Source organism: Ahaetulla prasina, chromosome 2, assembly GCF_028640845.1.
Source record: "Ahaetulla prasina isolate Xishuangbanna chromosome 2, ASM2864084v1, whole genome shotgun sequence".
Taxonomy (NCBI): Eukaryota; Metazoa; Chordata; class Lepidosauria; order Squamata; family Colubridae; genus Ahaetulla; species Ahaetulla prasina.
The window spans coordinates 232,560,722-232,583,153 of record NC_080540.1 but is presented as its reverse complement, the minus strand read 5'-3'; the positions used below and the strand labels follow the sequence as shown (position 1 = coordinate 232,583,153).

At 43.5% G+C, this 22,432-nt stretch overlaps 1 protein-coding gene across 4 annotated transcripts in view; it reads right to left on the bottom strand.

Moving 5' to 3' along the window:
* Positions 1-21,720, bottom strand: part of PCSK5 (proprotein convertase subtilisin/kexin type 5) — a 179,784-nt gene extending 158,064 nt beyond the window's left edge. For all 4 annotated transcript variants that reach the window (XR_009153591.1, XM_058170467.1, XM_058170466.1 and 1 more), the window contains exon 1: positions 20,794-21,720. Coding sequence is in view for 3 of the 4 variants with exons in the window: in XM_058170467.1 (XP_058026450.1) it covers positions 20,794-20,994 (201 nt within the window). In the remaining variant the exon portion in view is untranslated. The remainder of the gene's footprint in view (positions 1-20,793) is intronic.
* Between the last annotated feature and the right edge of the window lie 712 nt (positions 21,721-22,432).

The window sequence follows — 22,432 nt, the reverse complement described above, 5'->3', positions numbered from 1 at the left end:
CGTGTCACCTCCTGAGTAGCCAGTACTAACCAGGAGGCACGGATCCAGTAAACATGTGGTGGCGTTCAGCCTGCCCAGCAACCTGTCCATGTCCTCGGAGTCACAGGATCAAAGCCATCCCAAACCACCTCAACAAGACGGGCCTCGGAACCCTCGCCTGGATCTACCCAATTTTGATCCAATCCGTCCCGGCTGAACGATTTTGTCGATAGATAACCGTTAAACTCCTCGGCACGCCTTGTAGGGGTCCTCCCGCCTCCTGTTGGAGGAGCGAGCGGTCACCCAAACAGGGCGGCCGGGCGGTTATCTGCCGACGCAATGAGGGAGGAACGAGAACGCTCAAGAACCCTCATTGCCACTAGGTAGGTCCTACTATAGGACCTAACTAGTGTCCGTCAGCCTCAGAGCGGCTGGATCTCCAGGCACTCTCTAGGCGTCTTCTCCGGCGCTTCATCTCCCTCAGCTCCTCGGAGAACCAAGGAGCTGGTTGAGACTGGCGCCGGGTCAGAGGCCGCAAAGGCACGACACGGTCCAAAGCTCCAGCCGCGGCCCGTTCCCAGGCCGCAACTAGCTCTTCAGTCGAGTCGTGGGACAGGTGTTCGGGAAACGACCCAAGCTCCGTCAGGAACCTCTCCGGGTCCATCAGGCACCTGGGACGGAACCAACGCATTGGTTCCGTCTCCCTGCGATGGTGGGTAGCGGTCAGAAAGTCTAGACGAAGGAGAAAATGATCTGACCATGACAAAGGTTCCACAACTAAATCATTTAAAACCAGATCATTAAACCACTGGCCAGAGATAAAAATCAGGTCTAGGGTACCTCCCCCGACGTGGGTAGGGCCGTCAATTAACTGAATCAGGTCCATGGCCGTCATGGAAGCCATGAACTCCTGAGCTGTCGAGGATGCTACGCCGGCTGATGGCAAATTGAAATCCCCCATGACCAGCAGTCTGGGGGTCTCAACTGCCAACCCGGCCAGCAACTCTAACAACTCAGGCAGGGCTGTAGTCACGCAGCAAGGAGCCAGGTACGTGATCAACAAGCCCACCTGAGTTCTACGACCCCACTTCACGAAGAGGGATTCACACCCAGCTATCTGAGGCACAGTGGTCTCCCTCGGCTCCAGACTCTCCTTGATGATAACCGCCACCCCTCCACCCCTACCCTGGGCCCTCGGCTGATGGAATGCTCGGAAGCCTGGTGGGCACATCTCCACTAGGGGAACCCCCCCTTCAGTGCCCAACCAGGTCTCCGTAACGCCCATAACGTCCGCGGTCCCTTCCTGAATAAGATCTGAAATCAGGGGGGCTTTATTAACCGCGGACCTGGCATTACATAACATCAGCCGGAGGCCCAGGTCCCGATTATCCTGGCCACTCGGGTCACGGAAATTCTGGGGCCGGAGCACGCAATCGCTCGTAAACAGCGAGGGCGAGCCCCCAAAACCTGATGTGGCCCCCCCCTTCCGTCATATCTGCCTCTCCCACTTACCGTAATAATAGCTCGACCCTGACAAACTGGAACGACACCCCTCGCCATAACCCCAGGACCTATTAAGTTACACAACACATGGTGGACCTAGCCCCTTCCCTGATGGGCCCATCCACCCCCCAGAACCAAACCCGTCAGTTTCCCTCCCCCCCTTAAAATTCCCCTTAAAACTCCCTGGTAAAAAACGATTAAAACAGTTCATTAAAAATCCCCTAAGCCTCCTAGATTTCGCATGCCAACTCTCGGGGTTCCAAAACCCGTCCTCGAGATGTGCCCTCGATAGTGTGGAGGGCCAGACCTGTGAGAGAGGGGAATCTCGCAGGGCAAGAAGGTCCGCAGTTGAAAATCTTCGCATCAATAAAAATACAGCACAGTCAGCAGTCCATCCAAGCCGGTCAAGATGGCAAAATGTCATTGCAGCAAGACTAGAGTCCCTGGCTGGCGAGATGGACAATGGACTTCCAGGATTCCGTGGGGCCGTTATTCTACCCCCAAACCCAAACGGCCCCACTTTCCCAGGTCCAGATGATAAGCCATTCTCCTCCAAGTCAGTCCGTACGGCCTTGGTGTTACAGTCACTCTGGGCCTTGATGTCAGAAAAAGGGGGGTCTAAAAGAGGGCCAGCCTCACCTCCAACTCCTCCCTCGGCGGGCCGAACCCTCCAGATGACACATCCGACCCCCTGCGCTACCACTCAGCGACCGATCTTCTCCTGTCTCCTCGTCTCTGGCAAATGATGGAGAAAAGTACTCAAAAGTTCTCAAACGTTGATAGAAAGTCCTCGGCCCCTGGGAGTAGGGGAGGCCGTCCGCCGCCGCTGCCACCGCCGGCGGAGCCCGAGGGCCAGGCGCAACCACCGCGGCCATCACCCCAGCCATGGCCCACCAGAGGACAGAGGAAACGGCGAGAAAACGCCAAGAGCCGAGGGGAGGAAGTCCGGCCAGGCCCTCTCCGGCATCGATGAAAAAAGTCTTAGCCCCTGGGGGAAGGCCGCCGCCGCCGCCGCCAGACCCGAAAGTCATACAGCGACCGCCACGGCCGCGGCCGCCACCCCCAGCAGGCCAAGGGAGACACCGAGGGAGCCGCCGAGCCGCCGAGGGAGCCACAGAGCCCCCGCCGCGCCGCCTCCGAGCCACCACAGGGCCGCCGAGCCCACCGCCAAACGACCGCAGGCCCAGGCCGGCCGTGGGAGGCATCGAGGACGCCGCTGAAGCCGCCGAAGCCTCCGAGCCCACCAGCTGTTCCGAGGCTCCGGAGGGAGCCGCTGAGGGAGCCGCCAAGCAGCTGAGCCCCCCACCGAGCGGCCGCTGAGGGAGCCGCCAAGCAGCTGAGCCCCCCACCGAGCGGCCACCGCCCCAAGCCGGCCGTGGAGACGCCGCCCCAAACAGGCCTAGGAAGCCGCCGGAGGAAGCCGCCGGAGCCGAAGCCGAAGCCGCCGAGACCGCCGAGCCTATCAGCTGTTCCGAGGCTCCGGTCCCGGCCAGCCCCAGCCCAAACGCCGCTTCAGATGTTCTCCCGGCAGGGTCCGGGACCGAGAGGGCCCAAAAACAGCCCCTCTCGGTCCCAGACCCCCGGAAAGGCCACCAACCGCACCGCCGAAGATCCTCAACGCGCCATCTTGGCGCATGCGCAAAACTTTTATTTTCAATTTACGTAGATAATCATCCAATAAAATGAGAAACATTTATTTATTAAAGCTGTACACTGCCACAATGTCTACCTGCAATAGCCACAAATCCAGAAAGACTGCTAATAATGGACCTACTTCCTTGGGACAATGTCATCCCTTCAAGAGTTCAAGGCCGGGACAACTGCAATGAACAAAATGTAACTACGTCTTGTTTGGATTCAACTTTAGGTGGCATCACCCCATCCACAGCATGATAGCCTCCTGCCCCGGGACAGAATGTTGAGACATTCTCCTGGTGGGCCTTGTGAGGGGAAGAGCATTCATTGTATTTGCAGTACAGTTTTGCAGTACAAAACTGAGTATAATCAGCATATGATGGTATCACACCCTGAACATTTGGATGATTTCCCAAAGCAATTTTTTGCTGAATAACAAGGGAGAAGGAAATAACTCCTGTGGCCATTTACTATAGCGGAAGAACAGGCAGAACCTGGGGACAGAATCAAGCGAGTAATTAACCCAGAGTTGTTATATTTCCACAAAGGGTCTAAGTCTAACTCTTCTTGCATTTGTTGACTTTTATCTAACCAATTTAGTGTTGACCATTAGTTGTCTAGATTCTTGTGAATAGGCATGATTAATAAACCATCTTAACTGGAACTTGAGGTGTGGTCCTGATTCTTCATGCCTGACTACAAGGAAATGACCACCAGGTCAAATTGCCTGAGTGCTTTTGACTGGAACTGCCTGTTGAGATAGGAACAGAATGACCATAAAATACTGCCACCCAACCCTAACGCTCACAGACAGTCCCTTGTTGTTGTTAGTTGCAAAGTTGTGTCCAACCCATCGCAACCCCATGGACAACGTTCCTCCAGGCCTTCCTGTCCTCCACCATCCTCTGGAGTCCATTTAAACTCATGCCTACTGCTTCAGTGTCTCCATCCAGCCACCTCGTTCTCTGTCGCCCCATTCTTCTTTTGTCCTCAATCTTTCCCAGCATTAGGCTCTTCTCCAGTAAGTCCTTCTTTCTCATTAGGTGGCCAAAGTATTTCAGTTTCATCTTCAGGATCTGGCCTTCTAAAGAACAGTCAAGGTTGATCTCCTCTAGGACTGACTTGTTTGTTCGCCTTGCAGTCCAAGGAACTGGAGAAGGAGTCTTCTCCAGCACCAAAGTTCAAAGGCCTCAATTCTTTGGCGCTCAGCCTTTCTTGTGGTCCAGCCTTCACAGCCATACATTGCAACTGGGAAAACCATAGCCTTGACTATACGCACTTTTGTTGGCAGGGTGATGTCTCTGCTTTTTAGTACGCTGTCTAGATTTGCCATAGCTTTCCTCCCCAGGAGCAAGCGTCCCTAGACAGTCCCTAGGAATGCCATAGTTAATGATCTAATAAGCAACAGGAGACTCAAAGATCTCAACAAAGAAATCTTTGATCAAGGAGATATTAAGATCACAATGAAGTTCATCAACTATAGCCGTGATGGCGAACCTATGGCACGTGTGCCAAAGGTGGCACACGTAGCCATATCGGTGGCCATGGGAGCTCAGCTCTGATGTACATGCACACACTGGTCAGCTGGTTTTCAGGCCTTCTGGGCCCACCAGAAGTAGGGAAACAGGCTGTTTCCTGCCTCCGGAGGACCTTGGGGAGTGATGGGGAAGGGCTGTTTTTCTCTCTCCCCGGCCTCCAGAGCCTTTCTAGGAGTCTGAAAAGACTTCCCCTCCCCAGAGACCCTCCGGAGGCCAGAAATGGCCCATTTGCCAATTTCTGGTGGGGACAGCAAAAAATGGGCTCTCCAGTCCCACTGGAAATTGGCAAATGGGCTGTTTTTGGCCTCCGGAGGGCCTCTGGGGGTGGCCCTCCTGAAAGGTTCTGGAGACTGAGGAGAGCAAAAAATGGGCCTACCACACCATCACGTGCCAGAAGCATGGGGGGGTCATGTGCACATGCATGGGGGCAGGGCACATAGAACTATGGGTGTGGGCATGCACATGGGTGACCCCCCCCTCCTGGCATGCAATGGCAAAAAGGTTAGCCATCACTGAACTATAGTAACTAAAGTCATAACCATTCTGTATTCGGGCCTTGAAAGAGGCCAAATAATCTATTTTCTTCGGGCTACATCAATCACCACATATTTAACTACCTTCACCCCAAAGTGAAGTTTGGGATAGTCCTCCTTTAAGGATAGGGTGCCCAGAACTTATTTCAAGGATGCTGGAATAATTTTTCCCACAGAGAGCATTAACCATCTCTTGGATCAATCAAGTCACCTTTTCATCTCCATATAAGAGAGCTAGGAAGGACATGGTTCAATAATGTAAGTGGTAAGGGTCATATCACAGAGACCCAATGTAGACCTCAGATTATGCAAGTCATAATGAGTCCATATAATAGAGCTAGGATGCCCCAAACACCAGATTAAACTCTGCCTACCTTTGGCAAATCTAAGTGACTTTGTTAGCAAAATGCATCCAAAGTGAGTGATCATCCTGCCCATTCTTTTCTAAAGCAAGGCTGTTGACCCACCTTACTAACTCAATCAAGTAAGAAAAATAATAATGCTATAGGCTAGGATTTGAATTTGTACTTGTGCTTGGTCACATTTACTTTTTATCTTTTTCAACCAGTGCTTTAGATATTATTTCTGGTGGTTCAGCTCCCATAACTGCTCAGAGAACTAAAGTGTGCCTCCGGATTAGGACACCAAATGTTCTACCTTGAAGAACATTCATTGAGAGCCTGGGCTACAGGAAAACAAAGCCATTGGTGAACTCACCTCTTGACACAACTGGGAAATTCTTCAAGTGCTTCCAAGAAACCATCTGAATTTATGCATTTAAGACACATCCTAACCTAACTGATCCTATTCTGCAGAGGTCTTCATAACAGTTAATCTTAATTGAATCAGAAAGAGATCCAATTTGATAATGAGGCAGATCTAATCTAGTCATGTTCTATTCAATTGCTCTGAGCCTGTGTCAGGCTTGAGAAGACAAGTCCATGATTGCCAAAATATAACTGATCCAGACCTCTGGCATGGAGCCTGAAGTCAATCAACACCCTAAAGTGGTATTTCTCAACCTCAAAACTTTAAGATATGTGAACACTTGCAAGAATTCCACAGGCAGCATGCTAGCAGTTCAGAAAAATACCCACCTCCTCTTTAAAGCCCAACTTAACACAAGGTTCCTCACACCTCCACTACCTCAAGTAAAATGTCCCTAGTCACATAACCTCCAGGAAGATCAAATGTTCAAAAGTATCATCACTCTCAACCAGATCTTACTAATAAATGTCTGGTCCATCATCTTATCCAGAACCAAGTCATAAATTAACCATGGCCTTGGACCTGGCATTTAACCAGCAACTTAAATCCAAAATTATGAATGATTCAACCATCAGGACTCAACTGGGACTGCAAAGCTGGAAATGGATGTTCACAATAAATTCTGATCTTTCTTCCCTGAAATTACCAAGTACCCCGTACCCAGGGGTGAAATCTACTTACCTTCCTTACTGGCTCAGAAGTCCACACGCTGCGCGCAGATCTTCTGCGCATGCATTAAAACCAGGAAGTAATGACACCCAGGTAGCAGGTGTCGTCGATGGTTCGGCGATCGCTACCGCATTGCCGACCCAACAACCATGATTATTACCAGATTGCGAGATCTGGTCAGAACCGGGAGCATTTCACCCCTGCCCCTACCATATCTTCCAGGTACCTGGGATACCTGACCTTAATTAGGATTGTGCTATCTATGCCCTTCAAATTGTGGACCCATATTAAATCTAACTAACCACCTTCCAATTAAAAGAACCACATTAAGAATTACGACACTAAATCATACAGTAACTCAATCACAACTATATACAACTCATACCCACAATGTCACTTAACCCACAGCACCCAAAACAAACGTCTACAAATGTCTTACCCCCAACTATTACTTACTACTCACATTCAAAAGTGCCAGCCATTTTACCAGAACTCTGCCAGACTGGCATCAACAACAAATCCCCACCTATCCAACATTAACAAATCTACTGTGTTCAATACTTTCCCCCAATTTATCATATCTGATCAATCAATACATTATTCATTAGGAAACCAGGTCTGATCAGTCTCCCTGTATGAAGTCAAGACCACTAACTGTTTCCTTGTTGACAGAAGGTTTCCTATCTCCCTTTGAGTATGATTTGATATACAGTTTTTTCTTTTCTCTCTTTTATCTTGCACTTCCTCCTTTTTTCATTCTTAATCTTTATTTAAATTGAATTTAATGTTATAATAAATCTCAATAAAAGTCTTTAAAAAAATTCTGGGGCTTTGTGCCTTAGGATATTTGTTACATCAAGAGTGGACTAGTTTGTAAAAAAAATCACTTACAATTCAGTGCTTAGCCTCTTCATAGTATCAATATTCTGCAGGTTTCTTCATTGTTCAGATTTATTCTTTACAGTCCATGTCTGTCTTATTATAATTTTATTGGAACTAGTGTGAGACATTGGAAATAGTACCTGATGGAAAAGAAACTACAGGTAGTCCTTGACTTATAATAGTTCATTTACTGACTGTTTGAGGATACAATGGCACTTATGACCGTTTTTCACACTTGCAACCATTGCAGCATCGCCATGGTCACATGATCAAAATTCAGGTGCTTGACAATTGACTCATATTTATTGCAGTTGCAATGACCCTGGATCATGGGATCACCTTTTGCAATCTTCCTACACACAAAATCAATGGGGAAGCTAGATTCACTTAACAACTGCTCTGATTCACTTAACAACTGCAGAAAGGAAGGCCGTAAAATGGGGAAATACTCACTTAACAACTGCCTCATTTAGCAACAGAAATGTTGGGCTCAATTGTGGTCATAAGTTGTGGACTACCTGTAAGGCATAGACATTTTAAAACACATTAGTGCTTCATCTCTATGTCTTTTTTTCCTAAGGGGAGATTCTGGAGCTCAGTCTCTTAAGTTCTCACCAAATTATCAAACCCTAAGCAAATTTCACATATAAATAATGTATATGCCCATTGCTATTAATCCAGTCAACTTCATCTCCCAAACATCCTCAGTTATGATTCGCTATCTGATTAAAGAAAGGGGCTTCTTTTGCTTTTTGTGCATGCTCCTTAATCTTACAACATCGGAGCCTAATAACAGGACACACCAGCAAAACGTTCAGGAGGGCTCAGCTGCTTCTGTGCTGTACTGGGCAATGGCATCTTTCAGAACCCTAGAAATCCTCTTTTATTATATCTATAGCTTGGGCGTTTATTCTCACCATTCCTTGGCTGCCTTGGATTTTAACTTCTTGTGCAAAATAGCTCAACAACTGATCTTAGTTTAGGGGGAAAAGGGGAGCAGTTAATGATTATGGATGGGTGGATATTGTCAGCAGCAGCTGCCACTAATGTAACCCTCTCTCTATGGTGTGTGTTTTATTTATTAAGCCAATATCTTGAGAAAATTATAGCTGAGTTATGGGCTTGTGTATCTTTACTAGTATCAGTGTAAAGATTTGGGCAATGCATTTAATGCATCCAGAATGGTGAATAAAAAGAACAAGGGTCAAGGAACTGAAAGTCAACAAAATATAATATTTCTAGTGTGTACGTTTTACATGTGGTCATGTGTGTACAAGAAATGAATGGAAAAGAGAGGTTAAACAAATTTTTAATATGGGTCATATCTGTTTTACATCAAAACATGTAAGCTGAAATTTTGTTAAAAAGATCATTTTGTTTGCTTTAAACAAAAATAAATGAACATTATTGCTTAAATTAGGGGAAATGACACTGTATTAAATTTGAAGAAAAGTAATTTGTTTTACTTTGCCCTTTGTCTGACAATAGATTATTGCTGCAGAGTAGAAAAATGTGAGCTTAAAGGATTACATCTGATCTTTTCTACGCTCTTGACTCCTGCTGTGGCGCAGACAAATTCAGGTTCAAGGCACTGTTATTGTTTTGTAGCTCAGATTCCATAAATACTCCTTTGCTTTGCATTCACAAGGGTCCTTAATTTGCCTCAGTAGAGTCTTCTTTCTGTTTTCTAGGCTCCTGCTGGGAGATGGACAAATGTGTGTGCAAAGCAACATTTTAGGAGTGAAACACCACCCTCCATCAAAAACAAAAAACAAAAAACAGCAATCTCAAAACAAAGTAAAACCTTACTGTTGCTTTTCACTTGTTAAAAAAATTCAGTTTGTCTGTTTAAAAACGGTTACCATTAAATCCTGTTAGTTGGACAGGAAAATGTGTATTCTATAAATTTACATCATGGCATTCATAATGTGTCTGAAGTTATCCCTCAGAACTCTCAGCAATATATTGTTGCCGTAGTGGATTAATGTGTAACACGTTCTTATGTGTGATGCTATCTCTTAGATCAGGGGTCTCCAACCTTGGTCACTTTAAGATTTGTGGACTTCAAATCCCAGAGTCCCTCAGCCAGCAAAGCTGGCTGAGGAATTCTGGGAGTTGAAGTCCACAAGTCTTAAAGTGATCAAGGTTGGAGACCCCTGTCTTAGATGTATAATGTAGTTTCACCTACAAAGACTGCTGTTAATGAGCCTGCCCCATAGCTTCAGTTGCCAGTGAGTATCACTCTTTAAGAAGTAAGAAACAGTAGACATGAGACCTATTTCCTGATAAAGGTATATAGAACTTCACCAAGTAGCAAAGATCTTTGCTAATTACGCTGATAGGATGTAAAAGCTGATAGGATGTGAAAAATCATAGGATATTTTAGTAAGTAGCAAAATATTTGAAAACAGCATTAAACCATTCCTGATTTCTGAGCTTTCTGCTCATTGGTATTGTAGTACAGTCAAAACACCTCTCATGAAATCTTAATCCAAGCTTTCTGCTGAATATCTTGCAGGCAGGCATACACGTACACATGCTCACGTAGTTTTAGCAATGAGAGTTCTGTATCTTAAAAATTCTACTGGCAGCGCAGAATTTTCTTCAAAGCTCAATAGAAAATTTAATTGCACAACTGAAGCAGTTTACAAGCACTCAAACAGCCAATACACATATAGATGGTCCTCATTTTCTTTGAGATTTGCAGAGTTGAAAGGGAGGGAAAGAACTCTGCCTTTATGTTATATGAACATGAGAAGTGAAACAGAAGCTTAATTTTAGTTAGGTAACCAGGTTATGATATTAATCAATGACAACATGAGATACTCACATTGGCAACAGCAGAGTTTTAGCCATTTGCCTCAATAAGTGCCTGCTTAATGGCATCTATTAAGATGTATTGCTTGACATTCTCTCAAATAATGTAGCCATGGATGCTTGTGGTGGTGGGAGGGTACAGTAGTTAAATTACAAATATGCATGATGATGTCATTACACAAACACTGTAAAAGGACAAGTTATATAATTGTAGCATTTATGTGATACCTGTTGGAAAATTAATGTGGGTAATTTCCAGTTTAGTGTGTGCCCAGCAGTCTCCCAATCAATCCCTATACCAAGGTCAGAGCAAACCCTCACGCTACTCAGTACAGCTAGCAAAAAATAGCTTGAAATGCATGTATTAAATATCAGCAAACACTAAAACATGTAACTGTCAAAATGGAATAAATGCAAGGCAAAAGCAGGAAGAGAAAGAAACATAGGCAAGCATTTACATTCTCTATCTATCATCTATATACAGAGATTATATATATATATATGTATATGTATATGTATATGTATGTATGTATGTATGTAGATATGTCTTTGATTATTCGGGTTTTCTCCCGCGTAAAATTGGAGGTGTCTTGGCGATGTTTCGACGAAATCCCATTCGTCATCTTCGAAACGTTGCCAAGACACCTCCAAATAACTAAAGACCTACATACAAACACCCACGAAAACCTCAGAAAACATAATCTATATATCCAAAGACACAGAACTTTCCAGAGCTACTGAAAACAATACCATTGGTAAGTAGCACAGAGAGTACCAATGGAGTGGTCTTTTCTAACTTTAACCCTTTTATATACATAACAATAGCAGAATATAGATTATTCTTTCTCTATTCTGCACTAAGAAGGAAACAGGTTAGCAGGTTGGGAGGATATACCGTATTTTTCGGAGTATAAGGCGCACCTTTTTCCCCCCTAAAAGGGGGAGAAAATTTCAGTGCGTCTTATACACTGAATGTAGCCCTTCCTACCCACTGGCCCCACCCTTTGGCCTCTGCCTCCCACAGTTTACCTCCTTGCAGCAAGCAGCAAGAAGAAAAGGCCCATTTCAGCTTCAACACATCCTAATTAGCACAAGTTGATTGTCCCTGACTCTCAGCTGTTTCAGGCTGCAGGGATTGCCATTGCCTATTGCTGCGCAGGCCTCTGCAGCTTGCTGCAAGGAGGTAAATTGCTGGGAGCAGATTTTTTTTCTTGTGCTAATCAAGCTATGCTGAAAACAAAAATGAAAGTAAAGCAGGTTGTTTGCTGTTTGCTGCAACAAGGCAAAATTGCTGGGAGGCAGAAGCAAATTTCTTTTTCTTGTTTTCCTCACCAAAAAAGATAGGTGTGTCTTATAGTCCAGTGCGTTTTATACTCTGAAAAATACGGTATTTGACAATAATACTTCTTGGGTGTCATAAGTTTGATATCCTTGCAGTTTGTTGCAGATGCCACTGGGGGTAGCGAACATTGCTTTACAGTAGGGGAGAACCAGATAGACTTTTAGTCACAGAGTGTTGAATACAAGACTAGCACTGGTCTTAGATTACATTACGGTATTATTGACTTACAACTATCAGAAGCAAGCCTACCAGGAAGACTACTAGTGTAGATAAATGCATGCTTAAAACAAGGATTTACGGTAATTCTTAATTCTCATTCTACATCAATCTCCAAAATAATTTAACTTTTGAAAAGCAAAGATATTGAACTTTAGCCAATTATATCCCTTTCTGATTTGTGGAATATTATAGTGGTATTAATGTAATGTTCCTCAATTAAATTGTTCTGCAATGTGCTATATATCAAGAAAGCTTTAATTTAAAGACCCAAATGTATTTCTGGCACAAAACAGTGTTTACAGGAAATGCGGGAAGCCACAGGACTTAAAGATACATCAATATACTGTAATTTTCATGGCTGCATTCCAATACTTCAATTGTTTCAATACTTCTGTAAATTTAAATTTAGGTGACAAAACAGTTTGGATGACAAACTTTAATGAATCTCTTCAAAAGATTGCAGTTTTAAGATATACATTCCTAAAATTTCATTGTGACAAGTAAGATCCAACTGGTCCAATGCTTTGAATGCCAAACTGAATACAGAAAACCATACTGAATACCAGTACTTAGAGAAAAAAAATTAAACCATATTTTTTAGAAATCCTAAATATTAAAGCCAAGTAGTATCAATACCAATGCAGTCATTTATTTTTTTTAAAAAAAATCTTACCCTGCCCGTTTTTCCCCAAACTAGAATTAGAATTTCATGCCTTATTCTTCACTTTTGTGTGTGTGTATCACCACCCAGAGATGCCCTATGAGAGAAATGGGTAGTTTCTAAATATGATATACCCGTATTTTTTGGAGTATAAGATGCAACGGAGTATAAGACACACCTTAGTTTTTGGGGAGGAAAATAAGAAAAATGCTGATTGGCAGGTGGATTGGCCTCCCGGAATACCCACAATCAGCTGTTCCCAGAGGTGAATTTTAGCAACAGGTTCCTTGGTTGTGAGCTCTGTCCCTTTTTTTTTTTTCCTTTTTTTTTCTGCCTCTGAAAGCCTCCAAAACAGAACTTCAGGAAAAAAAGCCTCTGAAGTCTTGTTTGGGAGCTTCTTTTCTGAAGCTCTATTTGGGGGCTTTTTTTCTGACGCTCTGTTTGGAGGCTTCTTTTCTGAAGCTTCTTTCAGCCTCTGAAACCTCCGTTTGAGAAGCTTGTTGATTGAAAGTTCGGCAATTCAGCAGTTTGAATCCCTAGGGTGAGCTCCTGTTACTTGTCCCAGCTTCTGCCAACCTAGCAATTCGAAAGCACATAAAAAATGCAAGTAGAAAAATAGGGACCACCTTTGGGAAGGTAACAGCATTCCGTGTGCCTTTGGTCTTTAGTCATGCTGGCCACATGACCATGGAGACAGCACTGGCTCTTCGGCTTTGAAACCGAGATGAGCACTGCCCCCTAGAGTCAGGAACGGCTAGCAGATATGTGCAAGGGGAACTTTTACTTTTACCTTACCGACCTACTAGTCGCTGTCCTGGAGGCTTTCACCAGTCGGGATGGATAAGGGTATAATTGACAGGTGATTGCACTGACTGGGTTGAGGAGTTACAGCCTCAAGTGGTTTGACAACCACTGGGACCACTTTGACTAAGAGAGAGAAGGGGAGGGGAGGGGAGGGGAGGGAAGAGAAGAGAAGAGAAGAGAAGAGAAGAGAAGAGAAGAGAAGAGAAGAGAAGAGAAGAGAAGAGAAGAAACAGAAAGAAAAGGAGGAGCAGGAGCAGGAGAAGGAGGGACAATAAGCAAGAGGAAGTAGAGAGTATAATTCCCATCATAGCTGGGAAATTCTATAGTTTCAAAGTATCTGGAAAGTGCCAGATTGGAGAATTGCTCTGTCATGTGATTATGGATCAATGTAGATCAGCATTATCTATACCAAAGTTATGCAATCTGTCTTATGGTAGATGTTCCTGAGCTATACTTACCAGCAAGCATTCCTACAGTGAAATATGCTAGAAATTTTGGTTCAGCAGCATTTGGGAACTATAGATTGGCTACTCCAGATCTATAATGACTAGTAGCAGTTCTGGACAGTTTCAAGCAAGAGATTTTTGTTAGGCTTTCTTTAAGACATTAAACTGAATCACAGCTCAATGGTAGTTAACATTTTAAAATATAATATTGTTTTCCTTCGAGAGAAGTCTAAGAAAGGAATAATTTAAGTTAATGTAACACTGGTTATAGTCCAGTTAATACTTTTGATACCAATTGCGCATAAATAAATTAATCTGTTAACTCTCATTTAAACGTGTCTTGTGTAACTTTATTTGGACTCTATTCCATAAAATAAAACAGACCAATTCCCAGGAACATGAACAGGTTAGTAAGTAAATGAAAAAGTCACCAACCAATCACTGAATGATTTAGAGTGTATGGTGATTCCCAATTAAACTCCTTTTGTAGGATATAATGTCATGTAGTCTCAAGCAATCACAGGTAAGACTACATGAATGCTCTTAATACAGGAATATAAACATGGATATACCCAGAGAAACTAAAATCTATTTTGGCTACCAAAAATGCAAGATCCTTTTCTAGCTCTTAGCTACTTTTGTATTCAGTGAACAAGTATCAAGCTCAGCACATGAAAATACATCTTTCTGTTAAGATGTTTTTTAAGATCATGCTGGCCCATTAGTATACAGTATTAAACCATAGTTTAGCATTAAATGAATGACCATTAGACTCTTCAGTTTTGCTTTCCCCTCTCATTTTCTGTTTGGTCACAGAAGGAGAACATAGGAAGTTTCCACCACTTTTAAAATTAGTAGAATTTTATATTATGGTTAAAGAGGTAAAGTAGGAAGATGTTTGAAAAAAAAACTAAAGGTAATAAGATTACTTTTAAAGCTAACCCATTTGCAATTGATCATAGCTAATGTTTATCTCTCTACAGGTAGTCTTCCACTTACAACTATTTGTTTGGTGACCGTTCAAAGTTAAAATGACACTGAAAATAGTGACTTGACACCAGTCCTCATACTTACAACCGTTGCAGCATTCTCCAGGGTCACATGATCAAAATTTGGGCACTTGAAAACCAGCATGTATTTGCAACAATTAATAATATTAATAACAACACAGTTGGAAGGGACCTTGGAGGTCTTCTAGTCCAACCCCCTGCCCCACTTCAGACAAATGATTATCCAACATCTTCTTAAAAATTTCCAGTGTTGGAGCATTCACAACTTCTGCAGGCAGTTGTTCCACTTATTAATTGTTCTGTCAGGAAATTTCTCCTTAGTTCTAAGTTCCTTCTCTCCTTGATTAGTTTCCACCCATTGCTTCTTGTTCTACCCTCAGGTGCTTTGGAGAATAGTTTGACTCCCTCTTCTTTGTGGCAACCCCTGAGATATTGGAACACTGCTATCATGTCTCCCCTAGTCCTTCTTTTCATTAAACTAGACATACCCAGTTCCTGCAACCCTTCTCTCTGCACTCTTTTCTCTGCACTCTTTCTAGAGTCTCAACATCTTTTTTACAACGTAGTGACCAAAACTGGATGCAATATTCCAAGTGTGACCTTACCAAGGCATTATAAAGTGGTATTAACACTTTATGTGATCTTGATTCTATCCCTCTGTTTATGCAGCCCAGAACTGTGTTGGCTTTTTTGGCAGCTGCTGCACACTGCTGGCTCATATCTAAATGGTTGTCCACTAGGATTCCAAGATCCCTCTCACAGTTACTACTATTGAGCAAGGTTCCACATATACGCTACCTGTGCATTTTGGGTTTTTTGCCTAAATGTAGAACCTTACTTTTTTCACTGTTGAATTTCATGTGGTTAAGATAGATCCCAATGTTCAAGTCGGTCAAGATCCTTCTATATCTTGAGCCTATCTTCTGGAGTGTTGGCTATTCCTGCCAGCTTAGTGTCATCTGCAAATTTGATGAGTTCCCCATCTAGCCCCACGTCCAAGTCATTGATGAAGATGTTAAAGAATACTGGGCTTAAAACAGAGCCTTGGGGTACTCCACTGCATACTTCCCTCCATGTAGATGCAGTTCCGTTGAGGACTACATGTTGAATGCGGTCAGCCAGTTACAAATCCATCTGGTGGTTGCAGCATCCTGGGATCATGCGATCACCATTTGTGATCTTCCCAGCCAGCTTCTGACCGGCAAAATCAATATGGGAAGCTGAATTTGCTAAATAACTGTGTGATTCACTTAAATGCAATGATTTTCTTAACCATGGCAAAAAAAAATAATCAGGCACCACTCACTTAACAACTGCCTTGCTTAGCAACAGAAATTCTGGTCCCAATTGCAGTTGTAAATTGAGGACTACCTGTAGCCCTTAAAAAGTCCATTCAGGAAGTTTTCTTTTGGGCTCTCTAAACATTCAGTTTTTGAAAAGTCTATTTATAATCATAATACTTTAATTTGTATTATGTAAAATCTTTTACACTTCTGTAACTATACATACATACATACATACATACATACATACATACATACATACACCCACACACCCAGCAGAAAACATATGTATGATATAACTTTCAGTCTAATGGAAACAGTCTCTCTCTCCCTGCCTCCCTCTCTCTCCCTCCCTTTTCTTGAAAGGAATTGAATGTATATATAACAATTGTAGGAAATATAGTGTTCCAATTTCTTGCTTGTTGGCTTAGAAACTTAAAAGATAATATCATAAATATAATATTATATTATAGTTTTTATCACTATAAAAACTTAATATCAGAAGAATGTAACTACAGGTTGTGGAAAGAAAGCTTTCAACATATAGAAAGATGCAGTCTTTACATTTGTTATGGGTTTTTTGATCTCTCTTGGTTCCATAGAATAAAAATAACAAATTATTACAATGGTATTTTGTTTAACAATATGCCTTAACAGAATGAAAAATTTCAATTTATAAGGCAACCTTAATTTGCCAAAAGTAAATAACCCTGACAAGAGAGAAAATGGTTACAGGTTTTGTTGTAAATGATTGCACTATATCAGTGTATCCAACTAGGTATAAAAAAGTCACAGCATTTCATGTACTAAATCAGCGGTTCTCAACCTGTGGGTCGGAACCCCGTTGGGGGTCGAATGACGATTTGCCAAGGGTCACCTAAGACCATCGGAAATATGGGAAGTATACTTGCAAGTCGAAGAATCACGCTCCAATGGTTGACTCCACAAGCCAGCTGCAGGCTCTTCAAATCGCTAGCCGAATTCGGCTTCAGGCGCAATCAATTAAAAAAGAGAGAAATCTTTGCTCTGATGTCTCCCTCTCAAGCCAGCTGCAATCACTCCCAATCGCTAGCCTGATCTGGCTTCAGGCGCCATAAACTTAATATGGGAGGAGTCTCCGCTTTAATGCCTCCATCCTCAAGGCAATCGCAAGCAGTTCAGATCGCTAGCCAATATGGCTTCAGGCGCGATAAATTCAAAATGAAAATAATTTTACGGTTGGGGGTCGCCACATTGTGGGGTATTGTATTAAAGGGGTCGCAGCACTATAAAGGTTGAGAACCACTGTACTAAATGGACACAATGCTAATTGATATGCACTTTCTGAGTACAGCTCTACAGAAAAATGATTATTAAGAAGAATTTGTTATCTTTAAAGGAGAAGTTCTAACAATGTAATTGCTCTTTTTCTAGCCTCTCATTTTGTCCTAAAAGTAAATGTCATTTACTTCTGTCATTTTGTCCTAAAAGTAAATGAGTCAAAATATATCCTTGGGAGTATTTGCTATTCTGTGAAATACAAAGAACAGATATCTTGGGTCAATAGGCTATGGAACAATTCTATAAACTTCTATCCATCACATAATATTTTATGTTCTAGACTATAGAGCATTCATTATAACTTGGGACTTCAATCCATATTATTTATTATATAACTGAATATTTTTTACATGACCATTATTTCTAATTTTAAAAATTCTTAACAAATATTGCAAATTATTTTATCTTTAGAAAAGACAGAGATGAGGTATATGCACAAATCACAATAAAATAAAACAATTAACAGGCAGTCCAGATGTCCAAAACAATATTCTCTAGAAATATTGTATTAATATTAGAAATGTTATAAAATATGTAGTAGTGGTATATATAGGAACTCTCATTAAACTCATCTAATTGTTTCAGCAAGTAATGCAAGATACATGTGTACATGGAATGTTTAATAAGTTTTTTATATAGTAGTTTTGGGTCTAGCAAATCCAGGTGTTTGTTAACTCTGTGGATTCTACAAATTCAGGTGTTTTTAAACTAGCTAATATGACTCAGACCAGATTATTTATTTAACTGATCTGAACTAAAGCCAAATTTAAATCCCCCAAATACACCTGCATTAGACAGACTTAATCTACTCCTCTATATAGAATTAAAACAGTACAATAAGTGCTTTTTCCAAAACACTTATGCCTATACAGCATTCACTAATAAATATAGCTCAACACATTTCCTATCAACTCAGAACATTTTCTTTTCCATTACTTTCCTTTCACCTCAACAATTTTTTTATGATTTCAACATGTTCTCTAGCAGAACCTATTTCCCCAATTCGATGAATTTCTGTTCATGATAAGTTAATGAGTTAACATTAACAATTGGCATGAGAAAGTATGTTGTAACAAAAATAGGTAACTAAAAAGCTATCAATAACCATTAATTATTATGAGTATTGTCTCCTAGATTTAAAAAAAAATATTTCTAAACATTGGGAGCCTGTGGCACTGATGTTATGTTTGTTCATTTATTGGATGTTTTTAACTGGACACAGCAAGACACAAAATATTGGATTGATCAGGAGTTTTATTTGCTCCAGTAAGAACTATTTTTGTTCTCATGAACTTTACAATTTCTATTTTTCTTCTGCTTACCTTTCTGTAAGATAAATTCCTATTTTGCAATTTATGAAAGGAAAGAATGATGGATTAAACCTGACAGCTGCCCAAAGGTTCTTCATCAACTCTACCAAGAGAGCAAAGTTAGGTGTCTATGGAGATTCTCAATCACCAGGATGTGGTCGTCCCAAAGGTACTTTTCCAAAAAGCAATTGGACTTCCTTGGGTTTTTTTTCTTTCTTTGAAAACATTTTGCAAGAAGCAAACTGAACGGAAGAAGTTTCTTGGATGAGAAGCTAAACGTTTTCAAAGAAAAAAACCAAGAAAGTCCAATTGCCTTTTGGAAAAGCACCTTTGGAAGAGCAATGTTGGGGTTCCCATGTCTCCTCCAGGGGAAAGAAGCCTGAATCAGCCTTCACATGCTTTCCTTTCTACTTCATGTTCTCGGTTTACCTGAAATGACGTTTAATTTCTTAATCTTGCCTCTCCCATGTATCAGTCTTAAAATGGGAAAGTATGCGAAAGCATTAACCTCTTTTAGGGGTGTCCTTTTAAATTCAAGGTTGTCTCCCTTTTGGAAAGGCCCAACCTCAGCAGTAAAATGTTGTGTCTTGGCCCTGAGCTATGTTACAAATTAATCCCTGTCTCCTCCCTTTCTCTGTTATGCTGGCACAGGCTCAGGCAAAATCTTGGCCCTTCCATGAGGAGGGACACACTCCATCTGCTTGTTGAAAACTTGGTTTCCATTTGCTGGGCTCAAAGTTCACTGTGGAAAGAGTAAGGGAAGAGTTCAAGACATGGGGAGGAGCCAAGTCAATATGGCTGGGGATGATGGGCATTATATTCCAATGCATGACGAGGATTTGAGATTGGCGGAAATCTGGGACAGACAGTAAAGCTTTAACTTGCTGTTTATTAAATGCCCTTAGTTTCCCAAATCTTTTATCTTCTTGATGACTATGCCACAATTATAATGGAGGGGAAGGGGGAGAGCAAATACCAGAATAGATGCAGTACACTAAATTCCTCCAGCAAGGAGGGGGCCAAGGTTTCCAAAGTCAACAAGGAAATCCATCCCGTCATCTTTTGGAATCAAGGAAACCCCACCAAATATGCCATGTTTCCCATTTATACATCTCCAGCCCACAATGTATCTGGAAATCCTAACGCTACCTTGATCAATGAGGTAAAAATGGCATGAGGTAAAAATCAAGAAACAAAGTTTATCGCATACATATGTTTAACGAAGCAACAAAAAAAAAAGGGGGGGATGCTAGGAATCCTAGAAATCCTCAAATGGAGACTGAGCTTCAGGATACTTATCTAAACCTAGCAATTAGGAAGTAATGAGGGCTTTTGAACATGCACAAAGGAGGTCCCACACAGCCACGGGGCTTCCAAGTCAACAACAGCGTCAGGTAGTTTGCTTGCTGAAAGAAACCCAAAGTAGCAGGTTTGTGCGCCTTTTCGCCTTTTTCTTTTTTTTTAAACCCGGGAAGTTTGGAAACGTCTCCCTTTCACTTTCCTGCAAGCCCCCGCTTGCCTAAAAATACGCCCACCCCCACCGCCGGGTTCGGGTCTCGTCACCAACCCCCAACAGGTTCTTTGCTCGGCTGCCTGAAAGCTCAAGCGGCGGTCGAGCAATTCTTCCCCCCACCTCCTCCTCCCCGCCTCTCCCCCTGCGGGCTCGGAAGCATCAAAACTATGTCATCGCCCCAGGACGTGCGCTCCCTTTCGTGCAACCGCTCTCTTTCGTTGCAAACCGGCGCTGCTCTTTCCCAATTCCTGAAGCCGCCCGACCTCGCCACCGAGCTCAGTTCTCGGCCGGGAGAGCCAGGAACTCGCGGAGGACGTGACCCCGGCCAGTTTACTACCTGGCCCTTTTTGCGCCGCCTGCTTCCATAAGCTCCGCGGCTGCCCGCGGTAGATGACAGGGAAGGGAGAGGGGGGAGGGAGAGAGAGAGAGAGGGAGAAGGACGCCCACCGCCTCCCTTTCCCGCGCCTGCCGCAGCACCAGCACTTTGCAGCCGCCCGCTCGCCCCTCACCCGCGCAGGCTGCAGAGCGAAAGCGCGTGGCCTTCCGCCCCGAGGAGGTTACCTGTCCTATATTGATGTAGCCGTACTTGCTCGCTATCCGGTTGGCTTCTTGGAGCCCGCCACTTATCCTCACAGCCCAGTGGTTGGTGTACAAGCGAGTCCTGCAGGCGGGCAATAAGAAACCCATCAGGAGAAGGAGAAGGCACAGAAAATCTCCTCCGCTTCGGACACCACCGCAGCAGCAGCTGCCCTTCCAGATCATCTTCTCGGCGCTTTAGTTGCCCCCCACAAAAACAGGCAGCTGGATTGGGCGGGTGGGGGGAGACAGAGAGAGAGGGAAAGAAGAGGGGAAAAAAAAATTTCCACCGGGTTTTCAGCCGAAACTTTCTCCCTCTTTTCTTTTCCTTCAGGACTTCTTCCAAGGCTCTTCCCACGGGGCACTTCTACCAACGGCGGCAGCTGCAAGACTTCTCAAAAGTTACCTCAAGGAGGAAAGCCAGAAAGAGTCCGGAATTAGCGCATTGAATCTCCAGAAGCGCTGAAGTGACCGGGGCATGGAAGAAGGCAAATTTCTTCCTCCCAGTTTCTGGAATGGCTTCGAAGGCTTCGGAAAGTTATGACTCGGTCTCCCTCCCCCGCGCGCCTCACACTTTCTTCGGCTTCAGCCTCTTTCCTTGAGCAGGAGAAGAGCGGATTCTTTCCTTCTTTCTCGGGGCTTCCCTCTCCCCTTCAAGCTTGAGTTCCCCACTGCCTTTCTCCTCCCTCTCCCCCCCGCCCTCCTCGCTCTGCTTTCCACACTTGTCCAGAGCAGGAGCAGCAGCAGCAGCGGGCAGTGGGAGTCCTTGGCAGTCCAGCGCTTGGAGTTCAGTCAGCCTCGGTAACCTCCCTCTCCCCTCCTTTTCTCTGTCTAAGCGGGGAACGCGAGGAGAAATGGCAGCGGCGGCAGCGGCGGCGGCGGCAGCAGCAACCACTCTGCACAGAAGAGATTCCAGCGGTCTCTCCGAGCCTGCTTGGTCCTAGCGCTTCCCGATTCCCCTTCTTTGGGGAAGATGTCAGCAAGTCGAAGGGAGAGAAAGTGGGGGGGGGGGAGGAATGGAGGTAGCCAATCATTTAATCCAGGGGGTGGGGCTGCCTCGTCCAGAGCAAGGACCTAGAGCCGAACCTTTCTGAAAACCATTTGCCTCGGGATTCCGAGGAGGAAGCGTCGCCGCCCTCAGCCTATCAACTGTAGCATTTATTTATTTATTTCATTTATTTTTATGCACTAGATTTTTGTCCTGCCATTATTACTTTATGAGTAACGCAAGAAGACAAACACTCGCGGTACTCCTTCCTCGTTTTTTTCTCCCACAACAACTCTGTGAGGGAGATTAGCCCAAAGTCACTCAGCTAGCTTTCATGCCTAAGGCTGGACTGGAACTCAGAGTCTCCTAATTTCTAACCCAGCATGTTAACCACTACGCCAGACTGGGTCTTAATTACTTTTAGTCGGACTAATCAGTCTTTTTTAGGTGCCTTAAATATTCTCATCTATCATCTGAGAGAGAGAGAGAGATGACAGAAATAGAGATAGAGATGATAGATAAATTAGATAGATCGATAGATCGATCGATCGATCGATAGATCGATAGATAGATAGATAGATAGATAGATAGATGCTTAATAGTGTCCAGATAGTGGTTCATGCAGTGAACCAACAA